Below are 18,732 nucleotides of genomic sequence, written 5' to 3' on the forward strand. Positions count from 1 at the left end.
CTCCTCCTCTTCTCTGACTAGAATCCAAAACCTTGTGACTTTGTTTTTAAGAAAAAAACTTCTTAAATATGTCATCACAGAGGCGTTACCAACCTCTCCCACTGGCCTGACCTTGGCCAGCAGCATGTCCATCTTCAGATCCATCGGAGATTGGCTCTGCTGGACATGGTGGAAACTTCCAGGAGCTCCTCACAGGAGCCACCTTTGTGGCCCCCCTGCTAGCAAAAACCAGGCCGTGCCAAACCAATACAACAGCTTACCTGGAATGGGAGTCAATGTCCTCAAGGCAGGGAAACTCCAGTGCTGCTCAGGCATTGACAGCACTGCTCCAGGATGCCTCTGCAGCTGTGGAATGGTTGAGACAGGTAAGGCTGAACTTCTGTGGCCACTCTGCAGATGCCAGGAAACATCATTTAGCAAGGTAACCAACATCACTTGTGCTGGGTAGAAAAGGCAGCCACTTGCCTAATAGCGCCACAGCAGCAACATGAGAACACAGCCCCATCAGTTCTCCAATTAAACATCTCTGCAGGGATGTAAAAACACAGGCAAACCTCATCCAAACAGTTCCATCCTTAGTACATTAAGCACTTAATTCCATGAGAACATGGTGTCTCACCCAGCAGTGACAGTACATTCTAGAGACAACTCACTGTTTAGATAAACCAGGTTTTAGATCCCTTCACCTTCATGACACAGGAGATCTCTTTTTTGGTGATGTGCACTGTTAACTCGAATACTGCCACACACTGCACACATTAGAAGAAAATCTGGAAATATTCCAGATCACCTGGAATTACTTTCACTAGTGTGTGGGTTCCTTGGGGGACCAGGTACTTCATACACATTCTGTCTGGTATTCCCAGCAAGTCTAGGCTCAAAGCTCGGAAGTACATTCAAGGAATCGCCATCAAGTCTTTCAGCCACTGAAGGAGCAGAAGGCTCTCTATGGATGATTCAAACACCTTGGCTCTTGTCTGTAAATATGGAATAGGTGCTCTGTAAACCACACCTCGGCACAATTAAAATGCAACGAAGATGACCGAGCCGTGCTTAGGACAATATACATGCAGCTGTCTTGGGATGAGGACAAATGGTTTTAAAAAATCAGCCCAGAGAAAGATCTAGAACAGAGCACTGTTCCCTAACATCATTTTTTCCACCTATTAACTCAAACCCACTTTTTATTTTTTTTAATTATCCATCACTTCTTGCAATCCCAGTATTCTCCTTTTTTCCCCTCTAAAGTACATTTCATGATTTTTATGAACACAAAAATGAGTATCACTGGGCAAGAGCATACCCACCATTCACCTACTTCCAACTTTTAGGAATAATGTATTATCCAAGTGCAGACATGTCCTGTCAGGCTACAAGCATTAGATAATTGGGAAGACAACTAACCATAAGTTAGAGAGCATTAAAAGATGTGCAGCCTAATGTTTAACCAGTCTTTTAGAGCTTCATAAAAATATAAAAACTTCAAAAAGTTCCTGCTTTCATTATTATTTTGACTAAACCCAGTAACTTCAGGATACTACTACTTCTGTTAAATGCAATGCTTCAAAATCCAAGATTCCTAGAAGTATTATGAAAGTATCTGAAAGTCTGGAAGACTGAAGTATCAAACATCACAAGATCCAAGCACTTGATTGCTAAAGGAACAGAAAAAACATTAACAAGAAGTGGGCCTTTGACTAACTCAGAAGAATGGCTTCCTGAGATATAGCCTGGAAGACCTGAAGATGACTGTATGGATAAATTTTGAGAGCTTTATGCTCAGGGAAAGTTTGACAGCTTGAGCTGGGTTTAGGTTCTGGCTAATTAATTCTGGTTCTGGCTAATTAATTCTGGCAGATTTCCTTGTCACAATGTCTGCTCTGACACCGAAGTTGCAAAAATCAGGTTTCAGACAGTTTGTTGAGACAGCACAGGGACTCAGCCTGCAGCAGCAGGTTGTGTCTAATCCTGTAGTGACCACGTGCACAACTTCTGACCTCTGTAAAATTTACTGCTGAGAACTGCCCTATCACAGACATTTCAAATACATTGTAATAACTCCACCTTAGAAAGTGATTGCAAATGAACTCTTTGAGAAAAAGATGGCTAATAATTTTTCCCTAATGCACACTCTTACTTAAATCCAAAATGGCTGGTATATACTGACAAAACCCAAGCTCTGAAGCTTTGCCTTTTGTAGTTGGCACAGAACCTGCCATGCCATCTACAATGTTCAGAAACAAAGTGCTCATCTACCCTTGAGTGTGATCACTGCCTCAGATTCTCATTTCTCTTATTTCTATTTGTACTGACACATTTACGTATTAAACATCGTGATTGTTGCAACACTGGTGCTTTGAATGCCCAAAAGGAAACTGGCTCTTGAAAACAAATGTAAGAAAGGGTCTCTCATTTGCAAAGGAACTGAATAAATGCCCTTTCATAGGAAGCACTGCTGTGCAAAGCCATCTTCTGTAAAAGGAGTAAGGAAGCAGGATATAATGCCTAATTTCAGATTAGTATTATTTAGACTTTTGGGAAAAGGGGAAAAAGGCAGTCATTGAGTTAGACCAAGTTAATTGCTGTTTTTCAACTGAGTATTAGAATAAATTTCAAAAGATGGTGTCCTTGTAAAGAGTTTATTCTACAACCATCTTTTATTCATTAAAACTGGTATTCCAAAGGGAATCAGAGATTTTTAAAAAATACTACTAATGCCATTTTCCTAAGTCAAATGAGTCAGTATTTTGGTATTCCTAATTCATCCACCTTGCATTTGGTAAGTTAGTTACCATCACTGTTCTGCGTTATGAAATTTCAAAGTCTCTTTGGAATACTAATTTCCTATTTATAAGTTTAAATTTTTTTATTTCATCCTATTTCCCTGATTTTTCTCTCAAGAGGTGCTGCTGTAAAATTTAATATAAAATACTTAGTCACAAAATAGTATTGCTTTTATGAACATTGTGGCAAGATTTTTTTCCAATAAAAATGATACCATCTTCCATAAATTCCTTAACACAGTAAGAACTGTGATGCAGAACAAAATTACACAGTGTGAAACAGGTACCAGCACAACAGTGAGATTATATTACATCAAAAAATTTTAATGGTCCCAAATATATACTCAACAACTAAGCATACACTCAGGGGGGCAAAAAAAAATTATGACACAAAAGTGACCACATCTAGAATTCCACTCAATCTTTAATCAAGAAGGGACAAACAAATCCCCCACCTCAAAAAAAATTTCTGCAGTTTAAAGGGCAAAGGGAACAGATTTAAAAAAAAAGAGGAAACTTTATGTTCGGCCCTCCCCCGCAGAGGTTTTTAAAACCTGTTGTAGCTTGAGTAAAATGTTCAGAATGTACGATTTCAAAGGCAGGTCTCTTTTATACAAAGAAACTGCTGGCATTCTTAACTAGTGAAGAACTATGGCAAAACCTGCCTTTTCTTCAGAAGTCTCATCCATGGTCCAAGAAAGCATATTCTGATTGTAGCAACTGACCAGTCAATCCAGAGTTCCACTAACAAAACTCCTGCCCTGTTGGCTTTTTTTTCTTTTTTTTTCTTTTTTTTTTGTTTTTTTGTTTTGTTTTCCATTTCCTTCCCTGAGAAAAGGGCAACATGTGGTCCAAGCTGGAGAACTCAAAGGCGTAAGTCCTTCCCCTAAACAAAGTATTTCTCCTTCTTCTGCTCCTTTGAATTGGCACTTGATTGGCAGAAATCCATTTGTATAGGTTGATCTGTGTCATACACAGTAATTCACAAAAGATTGCTGCTTTGCTGTGGGTTTGTTTTGTTTTTGGAAAAAAAATCCTTCCCCAACTGGTAATGTTCTCCAGCAGTTGCCATTATGATGACTCAAGCTTTGCTTTCTTTGACAAAGGTAAAGTTTCCTCTTTATCTTCATCTTCATCATCCTCTTCATCATCATCAGGATAATCTACAAGCCCAACAAGGCCTCCCTACAAAGACAGACACAATTATTATAATTAAGAAAATGTTTGCACATCAATAGCTCACGACTGCATTGTAACATGTTTGCCATAAGCACACTGGTTCAGGTGGTTTTGAATAAAATTAAGCAGAACAAAAATAAATCCTTCAGCATGAATGAAAATTACATTCTCTGAAAAATGTTTAAATTAATAAAGCCAAAATAGGGTTTTACTTATCCAACTGGAAGTATTTCCAATTGAAATTTAGGTAAAGCCAAAAATCTACGTAATTTTGCTAAGTGTCACTGCAGCTCCATGTGTGAAGACATAGTTTATTTTTACTGAGTAGAGCTGACTACATTGAGCAATCTGGAAGCACTTCAAAAACAAATACAGAATATCCTTCAATTTGAATTTTTGAATTATGATACTTTTAAAACACACGTTGTCTTCACAAAAGTTAGTTTACATGTGTAGTGACTAAGAATTTTTTTGAAAAATGTAACGGAATGAAGTGTATGGGTTACAAAGTTTAAACAACTTGTCAGCTGAAAATGAAATGTATCTAGTAACATTAAAAACTCCCTTGTATTGCAAATACCCACAAATTTAGGATTAGGCAGCTCTGGACCCATGAAAAAGCAGCAGCATGAACTTCTGAAACTTCCCCTAACTCTATTATGTTAAGTAATTTCTGAAGCTTAACCAGCATTTGACTACAATGGCAGTTGTAGTCAAATACTTTACTCAAAGGTCCTATTACTTACTCAGGTACCTAATAATGGACATCCAAACCAGAACATGTCAGTCAACTGCATACCAAAATACAACTTGAAAAACAATTACACATATTCTGTACAGTCACACATAACACTGAGTATACTACACCTAAAACAACAACATCTGGTAATTAATGAAAAACCCAATTTCAACACTGTTTCTAGTTTGCAACTGTGGCATGCTTTACTCTGAAAGAAGGTAAGATACCTTATGCCTGAATCCATGCGTGTTTTCCAGAGCACTGCATGTTTCCCTTTGTAAGCTGAACATTTTTCTTTTGCCACCACTACTTGAATTTGTGGAGTCAATACTGTAGCCAATATGTTCCATGTGTAAAGACTCCATTTCAGACTCAGGGAATTACACTGTCTGGGAGAGAACAAACCTCTAACAGACTGAATGGATTTCCAAGCCAATTCCATCCCTTTTAAAAAGTGCTTGACTAACTCTTGGGTCATGCAAGGAGTTTCCTTCACAGAGGGATTTAGAGGAAGTGTCCTTAGCTTCTTCCATCAGCCAAACTCTTCTAATCCAGGTGTTTTCAATAGAATGCAATCCAAATACAAACTCTTAAGCCATGTTGAGTAGAAGAAAGAAAAAACCTAAACCTCCATTTACCTTCACTAGACGTTAGATAAACAAGCTGAATGGTAGCATTACAAAACGAGGATGAATCAGTGTTATTCCAAGATTACCTGAACAACTGATATACATATCTCACCTTTCAGAAGTGAAAACACTTGTTATGAAAATAAATTCTCATTATCTGAACTGCACTGTATCAGCATTACCTTATCTGCCCCTCCATTCTGGGAAAACAGCAGTCCCACTACTTTCCTGACTCAGTTCAAACACTTTTAGTCAAAAATCTGATAAAATCCAACAGTGTCCTAAAATGTATTTAAAAATGCTTGTTTTGAATATTCACTCCAAGTTACAATGCTCTTTTAAAGGGGCTTTCTTCTTCTATTTCAGTATGTTCCAAATCAAAACTAAGTCAGTTCAAAGGTAAAAATGTCACACTTGGGTATCAGAAATTGTTCTGGCTTACAGCAATCAGCATTCAATGCAATTTATTTCCTTCATATAGGTCAATTATAGAATTCTGAACAGTACAAAAATGGTGATAGTAGAAATCCTCAATGGATGCAGCAGGGCATTGTGGTATCTACCAAAATTTGGCTATGTTTCCAAAATATTTATTTTTACCTGTCAAATATCCCAGTGCAATTTAACATAAGTACAGTGTTGTCTGTATTTCACAGTAAACATCACTGCTAGGAGCAACTAGTGGCATGCTTCCTACTTGACTAGTCTGGGCATTAGAAGAGCTTTTATTTCTTCTACATACAGCAGATCTTGTTAAAAATGCTGAAGGCCAGACAAGAAGTTCACACAAACCAGACAGTCCATTGCTGCTTAACGTGTCAGGACTCACACAAACTTCAGAGAGATGCAAAAGCAAATTCCTACTCTGTAACAATGAAGTCAACCTACAACCATTCAAAATTACCTTAGTTGTAATAGCTGCCATCTGAGATGTGCTTTTAGAAACTGAGCCAGGTGAGCCAGGGGACCCTGGAGACCCAGGCGACCCAGGGGATCCAGGCAGATTACTTGCAGATGACTGGCTGGTAAGGTTAGATTTTGTACCACTGGAAAAAGAAAGCTTGAAACTTGGGCTCTGACGACCTGAAAGGTTAGTTTTCAGAAGAACTTCCTTTTCTTCACTCTCTTTCACTGTAAAGAAAAAAAAAGCAAAAGTAAAGGATTGAGTCCAACATTTAATCACAAATCACTGTTGGGGAAAGGCTTAATACTTTATGTCTTTATGTATAACTCAATTAAGTGAGTCATCATAGACTTTTTTCCATACTACTGTACCACCTACCAGCTGTTGTCACTGGCCAGGAATGAACACTTTTTTTCTACCAGTGGTATCACCTGAACATTTATGTAGAAAAATTTGAGTTATAAACCAGTATTATATATATTCATTACATAACATTGAATTATAACCCAAATAAAACACAGAAAAACTTGACTATCAGTTAAGATTTAAATTCAAATGCTTCAAGAAATCTACAACACATTCTGCTTTTGAAGACAACCAAACTGTTTTAAAGGTAAAACACCAAATTGATGTTGCAATTTCAAAATAAATACATGCAAATCCTTCACTGCAGTAGGACTAAATAATACAAGTTATGGCATTCATCTTCTCATCACTTACATTTTTTTCTTTCCATGAATTTACTGATAGGGTCCATAATATCCTCATCATTTTTAGGCTTGTCAGAAGGGGGCACCACTGCCTCTCCATCTTCCATATCATCCTCATCAGTATTAAACCACATTTCCTCCTCATCTTCCAGGGTTCTTGCGTCCCTTCTGTACCTGTGGTTTCTCAAAATGGAGCGCATGCTGTAGAACAGTAAGTTTGAAAAGTGTAGATTCAAAAATCAACTCAATAATAAAACTTCTACTCAACACAGTGACAGTTTACAGATCCATACACTGCAGAGCAATAAAAACACCATCAAATCATTCCCTAATGTAAACCTTTGTATTTTCAATGCAAATATCATTATAAACTTTTCCATGTAAAGAATCAAATAAAGTACAACTCTGCTAATAGCACAGACTACTCAATCAGTACAAAATTCTGTAGCACATAAACAGCACTATTAAAAGTAATTTTAATAAATCTCACTAAAGTGTTGCATTCAGACTTGGTTTATCAGTTTGCACCGGTAAATAAAAAGTTGTAAAACAAAGAGTTTAGAAATACAGACTTATTCTCTGAAAACATTTTGTAACCTGTTTGTATTCAGGTCCAACAAGTTAAAAAAAAAAAAATATCTAACTTAAATATGACTCCAGTTTTAAGAAGATACATTTAAAAGAAAGCTATCTCTCTCTGCCACATCCATCTGTTAAAACTTTTGGTCACTTATCAGTATTTTCCATTTTTTAGGGTCTTGGATATGAACTGCTACCTCTCCCTATTTGATCTATTATCAACGTTGGTTTATTTCAGCTCCACCGTACTTTTCTCTTTTCTCACAGAAGCAGTATTACGGTCTTGGAGCAGAGTGACAGGGATGTGGCCCTTCGAGAATGGGGCAAGGAGAAGTGGAAGAGAGGTTGAAAACATTTTCATTGCTAGATGTTGATTTTAACAGTTTCCAACAGAAGCATGATGAAGCATTTGATGAAGCACTTCACAATTTACTAGATGAAATTTCATGTTTTTCATAAAGTCTCTGTTACTGGGATCAAAATGTTAATAATACAACCTAGACATTTGCATTACTGACTGCAGGAAAAAGCCACAAGGAAAAAATTAGAACATTACACGCTATTGAATAAAAACACTAAATGTACTTTTAATAATAAATCTAGTTATAAGTAAGTTGCTTGCCAGCATTATCATCTCTTATCTATACATACTGCATCATTTTACATTATATTTACACTCAAGTTCTGCTAACAGCACAAAACTATGACTTAAGTGGAACTCTAATGAATACTTTTGTGGCCCATGTCCACAAAATGTTGGTCTCCTTCCTTACTGAACTTTCTTTGCTAAAATATGTAAACAGATTCTTGTTATTTGTGCATTTTATTATTTCTGGGTTTTCACTTTAAAAATTACATGGATTGTGACAGGACTTGTGCAGCCACTATATAAAATGTAGGAAGAAGGTTGAGCTACAGACCTCTTGAAGCTCTATTTTCTGTTGGATAAACTCATGCAGCACAACCACTTAGTTCAACTTAAGCCAAGAAAAAAACTAAAGCTTTACTTGCTATACTGGATGGAAATTGCTGAAGAAAGCAGCTGGGTATTCTTTCCCACACATGCATTAATGTAAGAAAGAATCACAGCCTTGAATTTCAGCTGTTTATGTCATAAGCTTAGCTGACATAAGCCAAAATAATAACATCTCACTTTTAACACCTCAGTACTCAAAACTGCAGATCCTGCACATGCTCTTGAAAGTGCTTCAATGTTTTAAAATAAATCTACACTTACAGTCTCATTTTAATTGTACAAATCTCAAATTTAAGTATTAAGAAATCCTGTGGCAGGAAATAGAAGTCTGAAATTTCAAGATATCCTAGTAGGACTACTCAGAATTAATTTTACTGTGTTTTCAAACTAATTCAAGAAAGCAGAACAAAAACAGGTCTTGCTAACAATTCTTAAGAGTAACTCATCTGCTCACACAAGCAGTCATTTTGTTTTAATGAAACTAGACATAAAGCAAAAAGAAATGGAGCAAAAAGGCCTAAACTTCCTATTTTTATACATCTCAACCTTTTAACCTTGGGCACCTGTGTACTATGGAAGGGAACTTTTGTTCTGGCAAATGGAAGGAGCTATTCAAGCTTTGCATCAGATTGTTCTTACTCCATCAGCAAATCTAACAGGGACAAAAAAAGCATTCTCTGAAAATTTCTTTGGCTATTCTATTCCTCAGGCATTTTGATAAAACCTATCTAAATATCCATTCCCACAACTAAAATAAAAAGAAATCTGATGTGAAAATTTTTGAAAGAAAAATCCACAGAATGGTAATTCACAACTGAACAGGCTTTCAAATCAGCAGTGGAAATCTATTATTTAAATAAATGAACTTGGTAGAGATACTTGGTAGGCTTCCAACCTCATTAAAGTAGTGCACATACATTTAAGATATGATAAATTAGCATTATGACTGGGGGTCCAGCAACTAACATTTCCTGAAAGTTGATCAAAAGTCTGTAGCAACATATTTGAAAATCACACTTTTAATCAAGTAAATTCAGCAAGGCTTGAGATGCAAGCAGGAGTCTAAATTTTAATCTCCATTTCCCAGTAATAGAGAACAGCCCATCAATAGTCTGATAAGATAATTAAAGCATCAATATACTATTAAGAACATTTAGTGCATTTTACCTGTCAAGTTTTGGATTATCTTGTCTTTCCCGTTGTTGTTCAAATCGTAGTTTCAATCCTTTGAATGTCTGCACATAATCCACATCTTCCAGTGCCTTCCAGTAATTTTCAATTACATGAGCTGTTAATGATTTTATATCTTCCTATAGGAAGAAACAAACATAAAGTGACTTATTTTCATTCCAATTAGTTTATTTAATACAATATAAAAAGTATCTGAAATGAGAATGCCATAGCAAGCACTGTATTCATTAGCTTATGCAAAAATGAGTATTAGAAGTGTAATTAAAAATCTAGAGCCTCAACTATTTGATTAGCAAAACAACATCAATTTTCTAGCAGCATCTCCTTCAAAACACAACAGAACCTAAAGCCTGACAAAAACTAGACCCAACTCAAGCCTAAAATGTCTTTCCCACTGTAACTTAGAGATATTTTTATACTGGTAAGAGTGCATGGCATGCAGTCCTTCAGGAACAGGCAGCTCCAGCAAGGGGCCCTCATGGGATCAAAAGTCCTGTCAGTGAACCTGCTCCAGTGCGGGCTCCTCTCTCCACAGGTCCTGCCAGGAGCCTGCTCCACCAAAGGCTTCCCAAGGGGTCACAGTCTCCTTTGGGCACCCACCTGCTCTGGCCTGGGGTCCTCCACAGGCTGCAGGTGGATCTCTGCTCCACCATGGACCTCCAGTGGGCTACAGGGGGATAGCTGTCTCACCATGGACATCACCATAGGCTGCAGGGGAGTCTCTGCTCTGACCAGAGCCAGTGGCACGTTCATCTTGGAGCCAGCTGGCATTGGCTCTACTGAACACAAGGGAAGCTTCCAGCAGCTTCTATAGAAGCCACTCCTTTAGCCACTGCTCACCAAAACCTTGCCATGCAAACCCAATACACCACTGTACAAGTCACAACCACCTACACAGATGAACTTTTTTCATAGCTTCAAAACCAGTTTTCAATCAACTGTTTCATGATGATCAGGTCATCTTATTCATTACCTTGAGTCCCAACTCAAAGAAAAAAGAGGTGATCAACACTGAAGATTTCAAGAGGTGACCATGCCTGGTGACTTACTCTTCTACAACTGTCTGCACCCTAGCTTGGGCCCAATTAGAGACTCCCCATGGAAGGAACTTGGTAGCACTCCATTAAAATAATCAAAAGAGATTGGTAGCTCTTATGTGTATTTCCATATTCCACTGAATTGACATTACGCAGCACAGCTAAATTTGATGGGTTTGTAGCAGTAGTTTCTAATTACATTCCTGTCATAACAAGCCCATCCAATCTGCATGATGAAATTTGATTAGTGCTGCCTTTGCAAATCTGGGTACTGTGAGTACAGTATCAAGTGAATTTAATCTTCAAGTAATGGTACTGTTTGAATGTAAAAAAGAACATGTACAAATATGTAATAGTGATATAAAACAAGGTTCATATAAATGCAGTATCACATGGTCCCATTATGATAGCATAATTTAGGGCAAAAGCAAAACCAAAAGTAATACTGAATTACAAGACTAAACAATATAGTAATTATCTTCATCATATGATAGCACTCACCACTCTGATAAATTCGAACATCTCTATTATGGCAGAGTTCATCAGATTATAACGGGAACCATTATTTAGAAATGCTTTGACCACGGGTTCAAACAAAAAACTTTTCATTATGTAACGGTTGTAGAATTCATCCTTTAGCCCAATTATCTTTCTTTTGAAACGAAGGGCACCTGAAACAGATGTGTTGTCAAAGGAGTTTTTAAACTTAAAAGCAAAATTGCAGAAATTACTGAGCAGTTAGGGCAATTTACAGCCTCAGTTCATATACAGCAATACGTTCAGTTGTTCTCTGCTTCTCAATAGTTTTGACTATACTGCTGATTACTTATTTACTCTATCATAAAGAAATCCTTCATCATAACTGTACAAATGAAATGATCTCTGTTCACTGAAGGATTCATATAGTATTGTTTAACTATACTACTGCTAATATAAAAATCTATTTTCGATTTTTAAAATTACTTATGGTAAAGGTAAAACATTTTCTCAGTAAAAAAACTGAGAAATTTGCTTATCATCCCTATTATTCAAATGTTTGATTAGATTTAATTAGTACTATCTGATTAGGATATAAACTATCTAATTTTAAAATTGGTAAACAACACTTTATTCACGCATATAGTAAGGCAAAGGCTTGATTTACAACCAGTTTAAAGCTCTTTCTGAAACTCTAAAGTGTACACAAGTGAGAAAATGTCCGTGCATAAAGTACAGTATCACCTGGCAGCACATTTTGCTTAGCAGCCATGTGTACAGGTTATTCAGTTACAAAATGTAAAAGGTACTTCTTATTGTATGGTACTGCTCAGTCAACTTAAGGCTTTGTTTAACTCTATGTCCACAACTGAACTACAGAGAAAATCTCTTACTTGTCTCCAGAATTAAGTCACACTGCTTTGACACTACTGAGCTGAGCATGGTCAAGAAACTACCATTGTCTGAAGAGCAGCACACTGAACTTCTGTGCAGTTTAATGCAGTCAGGTAGTCACAGTTCTAATTAACTACCTCTGATAATTCCTACTAAAAAAACATCAAAACTTCAACGCTTCTCTTAGTATATTCAATACCGACATACCATCTCTTCAATTCCCCTCTCCACTGAGATGAAGCAAAATCCTTCTTTTTTCAGGATAAAAAGGTATCTAAAACTGCAAAATTATTTACTAATAGTAGCTGATATATCTATAATCTAGTATGAGAAACATAGACTATAACAGTAGAATTTCTGTATTCAGTCAAAAATTGTCATGATCTATGAACAGTTTTTTTCCAGCAGAGTGAAGATATGTATCAGCTCACATTCACAAAATTCCAGTTTATTCCTCAGCTTTCAAACTTACACAATGCCAAGAAAGCGTGCTTTGAGGCCATGAGAACCAGTACCCTTCGCAGGATATCTTTGTTAATAATGTAGTTTTTTATGTGATAGGTATGATGTTCTACACAGAAAGTTAGCAATTCCAGTATTAATGCCAAGAGTTGGGCTGTCTGAAAATCATCTGTAATAAAACAAAACCAAAATAATTTAACATATCTGGAATACTGCCTTCAGAAGCTAACTTCAAATATCCAACTGCACTCCAGTAAACATTTCCAAGTTCTTTTATTTTCCCACAGACATTTTATGGAACATGCTGCAGGATATGTTTAGTCTTTTAAACAGAAATTGAACAAGCTTGTTATGGATTGAGTGTTTTCTATAAATACAGATATGGCAGGAAACTCTCTTAAAATATGAAACCAATTACATTTTTCTTAAATTGGTGTTTGAAGGTTCAGAGTACAAAACTTAACCCTAACACAAGCAGTCAGGCTTATTTAACCAAATCACATTATGATGTCCACACATCTACATCATAAACTATTGCCCCATATGCAGTATCTTAACTGAGTTTGCACCAAAAACGTGATCTATAATGCCTTTTAACTAAAGTACTGTGCAAGAAATATCTTGGGGTCTTCAAACTGCTGCTAGTAGCCAGCATGAACAGTTAGTTCACTACTGATCTCCGCTTTCTTAGTCTGATCTAGAAACAATACCCTCAAATTCAGCACACCTTCCCAGGGGAAATGTTGCAACATTTCTAGTAATCCCTGACCTTAAAAAAACATTTAGACATGTTTACAAGTCTACGTCAGTGAACTGCCCCATGAGTTCCTAAAAATTATACAAGTATTTTAATTTTTGCTAAGGCCAAATTTGCAGCAAAAGTTGCTCACTTCTTAAATCAGGTTTCTCTGCTGAGTTTTATGCCTATGCATTATTCAAATGACTAAATAATGAATCAGCATTTTACTTTGAACTATGTATCATAATCTCAGACTCAAATTTTTTAGACAGAAAATGTCCTTTGACACTTATTCTAGACATTGACTTTCAACAGCCTTGATGTGCCCAAAATCCAGAGTGTCATTACCTTTGCTAGGCTTGTCCTCTGTAGTATTGGCCAATAAAGGGGCTGTCAGAACATGCATACAATGTTTGTAGAAGAAACCTAAGAACTCTGTCTTTTCTGTTTTCTAAGGAATGAAAAAAAATATATGTAACACATATCATCAAATACTCTAAAAAAATCTAACGTAATTTCATTTGAAGGTATTTACTTACATTGGCAGTGGCAAGCATATTTTCTGGATCAACTAAAGTACGAAGCAAACCCATGAGTAGTACTGCCCCTCCAAGTTCTGGATCTGTGTCACAAATCATGTGCTCTATAATGAGGTTAATGAGTAATATATCCTAAGAGGAGGGGGGGAAAGAAAAATCAATTCAAATGGTACTCCCTTCCGCCAAATCTGAAATTATACAATGCAACAAGCATCTGTGAACAGGTGAACACTCATCTCACCTAACAGAACTCTTTAAAAAACACAAAGCAGTTCAGTATCCTGTTACCAAATTCCATACTTCTTTGAAACAAGGGATCATGTCATTCACAGAGTCATAAATATAAACCAGGAATTTCAAAGCCCACTAATTTCAAAAACAATACACACATTTCTGAGGACCCTCTACTTACATCATCATTCTGCTGCGCTTCCTGCATGACGAATTCTCGTACCATGGATGGGTTGTATTCAACCAAATATGAAAATATATCAGTGGCTGCACTTCGTACTTGCGCATCATCCATACCCTGGGAAAGTCAAATGAAACCATTTACGCTTTCTTGAAAAGCTTAAATGGAACCAGAAAACATACAGCTTTAATTCCTTTTCACAAATCATACCTAACTATTGCTAAAGCCATATTCTAAAACTAAGTTAACTCTCACTTCTTCTTTGTAGATTTGACAGCAGTTGGGCAAAATAAATTTTATGGTTTCCCTGCCCTTTGATCGATTTCCCTATTTTCTTACTTATTGGGATACCAAAAAGCAAACAAAGCTAGGAAAGCAAATGAGAAAACAAAAACTGAAGAACGCCAAGGCACTTACCAATGACATATTGTAACACCTTTTAAAGTTTTACAAAAATATATTGAACATTCTGAATCTTAAGCTAGGACAAGCTAAATGAAGCAAATAAAACGAAAAGCACTTGCTGAAGTTTGTGCTGAAGCTACTTTTTAAAAAAAGCCTCTCTGAAGATAAACAAACTTGTTATGACAAATAGAATTGAAATGACTTACCAATATGACTTCTAGTGCAGGCAGTATGCCCATATTTGACAAAGTTTTGAAAAATGCATCTCTGTTTTGAGGCTGAAGTGTTTGTGAGAATGCACAAAACTCTTTCAGAAAATTTACCTGAAAATCAGGAATATACCAGTCAGTAATTAAAAAAAAAAAAAAAGGGATGCACATGTCACTTTGTGATAATTGCCACATGTATATTTTACAGATTTCTTACCAATTCCTGTCTTTTCTCCTCATCTGTGGCTTCATCTGTTAGTTGTGCAAACAAGTCTGTCAGAAATTTTTCATCTTCCTACAAAAGCAAAACAATACCATTTGTTTATTTGACAATATCAAAAGGCATCCAAGTATAATATAAAGTTCTTCTAGACCATGCTTCCTGGAATGAAGAGAACATATGTTTGTATACTGTAATTAATCACACCACTATCAACTTTCTAATTCAATTTTCAAGTAAATTAATATCTTGTTTTTGAGCTTTAATCATATTCATATCACTCCACCCCCCAACAATTCACTCTCAATTACAACGTTTGTTGTGTTGCCTTCTAGTTGCCCTTTTTCTACTTTCTACTGCAATTCTCACTGTTTTGTCTTTGCCTTCTTCAACTTCCTTCCCCCTTGTCACATGCCAGTCCCCCTAAATCACACCAACCTTGCTTCAGCTATTTACATACATTTACAAACATGATCTCCCACACAGCCCTACGCACGCACACACACTCTCATATATTTATATCTTTGGAATGTTATTAGATGTCTGCAGCAGAACAAAAGCAAGAACACAATAAAGGGAAAGCTGCCTAACAGCAGGAATGAGGTGAATTCTAGAGACCAAATCAAAACAACTGTTCCTATTACATGCAGAATTTATTGGGCATTCTGGCTGACAGCAATCAAAACCCATTCCATTATTTTCACACTGCTGTACCTTAGCAAAACTGCAAACAGCTGCAAACACATTACAAATGAGTATTTAGATTGAACGAAGCAGCAATACTTAGCTTTCCATGAACTTTAGAGTCCTAACAACTAGGAGATTATTAAAACAGAAATAAACTTTCTCCCATCCTTTTCCCAATATTATACAATAATAAAACAGCACTTGCTAAGAAGGATTCCTGTACATCAGAAACTAATACATTTTTTCAGAAAGCTGCCAGTGTTGTTTCTTGCGATGTCAGTAACACCATGTGCAACAATCCCTCCATCCCAAAACCACAGTGCCAGAAATCCAAGCTGCTTTGCTTATGTTTGCACTGCATAAAGCAAAACCATGAAAGTACTTCAGATACACACACAAAAACTTTCTTATGTTGTGAATTACCTCAATACCTCATCCAGGCTCACCATGCAGCCTTGCTGAGAAAGTGAGTACCTCAGTTCTGACAGCACACCATGCTAAGGCTGCTGTGACACTGCCACAACACAATCAGGATCTCTACATGGCACTGCACAACACAGATAAATCCACAACAGGCTGGCATGAGCTACTATATCTCACTGCACTATAATGTAAACCCTACATTTGGAATATGCCATGTTTCCTCTTGTCTGATGCTGAGCTGTGCTCCTAACCTGACCCAACAGACAATGAAGAAAAGCGATTTCTGGACACAAGTTCAGGTGCTGTTTCTGTGTCTACTTCAAAATCCAAACAAAAGGAGATAGGAGAGACCTCATTTGAAGTATACCAAAATTCACTCTGGAGGATCAAGCACAGATGTAAATTTTGATTTGCAGATATCAACAGTCAAATATGTTCAAAACAACTATTAAGGTCTTTGATTTCAAGAAACGTACCTTAAGCTTTGATGGGAGAATACAAGGATGTTAGACTACCTGCTATTCAGCTGTTACATGGCTTTCTAAATTTTCTGTTCTAATATTTAACCCATTAGCCACCACAGGTAACGTAAGTAACCCACAGTAGACATACTGACATACTTAGTCACTAAAATTAATTTAAAAAAAACCAAACAAAGCCAAACCCCATAAAATCCAGTTCTTTTGAAGAATATGCAGGTTCTTTTCCATGATTAGCAGTGCATTTAAGAAAAGGCTACATAGTTTGCTTTCATTTCTCTTTTTGCTGTTTCGATCAAGATGTAGAACTAATCTTATCTATGAAAACTATTGAGAAGATGCATGCTTATCCCCAGCTGGAAAGCATAACCCCTATTTCCATTCTCACTGTGAAAGCAACTTTTCACCTCTTCCATAATACCTGAGAGTAAAGGCGAGTCAATACCACAAAATTATCTTAAGAGTGATCACTGCGAAAAAATAATGGAAACAGCAGCAGCAGCAGATAATCATGGCTCTTACATATGTAAGAGCCATGAATAGTGTACTTCTGAAAAATAAAAACAGGGGTATTAAACTGGGGTTTTTATGTTGTGGAAGGAGGAGACCCTGTACTGTTGGCAGTATGTGGGTCTCATTTATGAGACTTCAGTGTCCCAGAGATGGAGTTCCCTGAGGAAGCTGCACATCTGGCACTATGTGGCAGAGCAGGACAGGCAGAAGCTGGCTGGGAGGGAAGGCGTGGGCAGGACCCCAGCTCAGCTCTCTGACCATATCCTGCCACATTCCTGACCCATTCAAGATATGGCTGTCTGCAGCAGAGGGCAATCCACTCACCCTGGTATTGGGCTTGCAAACATACGGGACTTGTACAGGGAACCTAACACTGGCAAGCGATAAAGACTTCAATGCTGGCACTTAATGTTTCAGGAAGAATTTGCAGAAGTTCAGTATGTAACTATTTTTCAGCATTCCAAGTATAGACCACAATACAGTATTTTACAATCCATCATTAAATATAATATTGAAATATTCTCCATGCCATGTCCTCTCCCAAACTCCATTAAATACTTTGCACTTTTAAATTAACAAGATTACCTGAAATCTCCAGGCTTCAAAACAACCATCAGACAAAAATCAGACAAATTAAGATGGATCTGAGCGATTTGAAACATCCCACCCTTACATGGATAATATGCAGTAAATGGCACTTATTCCAAGAAAATAAAAACAACTTATTACTAACTTCACACTTACGGCTTAGCCCTGAAAAGCTTTTAGCATTTATCTCATTCCAGATGCTTAATGAAAGGCAGACAGGTTGCTGTTCACAAGAAATGACTCCCTCTCACATTTATAGAAAAATTGTCATTGCAAAGAACATTCTAAATACAAGATTCTCTCTCTCAAGCTGTAAAATTACTGACAAGGGCAATATATCTGAAGAAACATTTCTGAACAATACTACCAGGATCTGTGGAAATGCACAGTCTGAGAACAGAGTTCACATATTTTAGAAGTCACAAAGCACCAACACTCAATGCTAAAATTACTTCAATTTACATGTTTTCTTTTTTTTTCAACTTTCAAAAATCCCCCAAAATATGTCTGTGAACACAGTGCAAATGCATAATTCTCTGCAGTATGTGGTCTTTTCACGAAGACAAGTATCAAAACACATTTCGCTGTATCTTAGAAGCTGTGAAGGTCACAACTGTTTTCCAAGAGAACAAAACTGCAAACAATAGTTTATGATGTAATTGTGGATTCTAGGTATTTTCCCCAGGCACAGAAATTATTAAAAGTGCAACATTTAAACTATGTGTATACCAGACACTAAGTATATTCATTTATGCTTTACAAGTTCTAAGTAGATGCTTCTAGGATTTAATACATTTCAAAGTTCATGAAGATAAAAACAAGCCAGGCCAACTACTCACTCAATCATTTATGACTTTAAAAACAAGAAAACCCACAGGTAAGGTAGGATCACAAAAAAGGACACTATTTACATTTGTGATTCAACTTTCAAAGTAGTCCTCCTCCTCCCAAAAGGCAC

General features: G+C 36.7%; 1 protein-coding gene across 2 annotated transcripts in view; it reads right to left on the bottom strand.

Annotated features, from left to right (window-relative positions):
* Window positions 1-3,086: 3,086 nt before the first annotated feature.
* PPP4R3A (protein phosphatase 4 regulatory subunit 3A) overlaps window positions 3,087-18,732 on the bottom strand; it is a 41,780-nt gene continuing 26,134 nt past the window's right edge. For both annotated transcript variants that reach the window (XM_042047300.1, XM_042047301.1), the window contains 11 exons: window positions 15,082-15,159; window positions 14,862-14,978; window positions 14,251-14,367; window positions 13,839-13,970; window positions 13,648-13,750; window positions 12,571-12,729; window positions 11,229-11,398; window positions 9,667-9,809; window positions 6,955-7,145; window positions 6,235-6,461; window positions 3,087-3,968 (listed from right to left, as the gene is read on the bottom strand). In XM_042047300.1, coding sequence (XP_041903234.1) covers window positions 3,855-3,968; window positions 6,235-6,461; window positions 6,955-7,145; window positions 9,667-9,809; window positions 11,229-11,398; window positions 12,571-12,729; window positions 13,648-13,750; window positions 13,839-13,970; window positions 14,251-14,367; window positions 14,862-14,978; window positions 15,082-15,159 — 1,551 coding nt within the window. In that variant the 3' untranslated portion in view covers window positions 3,087-3,854. The remainder of the gene's footprint in view (window positions 3,969-6,234; window positions 6,462-6,954; window positions 7,146-9,666; window positions 9,810-11,228; window positions 11,399-12,570; window positions 12,730-13,647; window positions 13,751-13,838; window positions 13,971-14,250; window positions 14,368-14,861; window positions 14,979-15,081; window positions 15,160-18,732) is intronic.

The sequence above is a fragment of the Corvus kubaryi genome, unplaced genomic scaffold (genome assembly GCF_017639235.1).
Source record: "Corvus kubaryi isolate FWS band 111438036 unplaced genomic scaffold, C.kubaryi_AGA036_p1.0 66, whole genome shotgun sequence".
NCBI classification, from domain to species: Eukaryota; Metazoa; Chordata; class Aves; order Passeriformes; family Corvidae; genus Corvus; species Corvus kubaryi.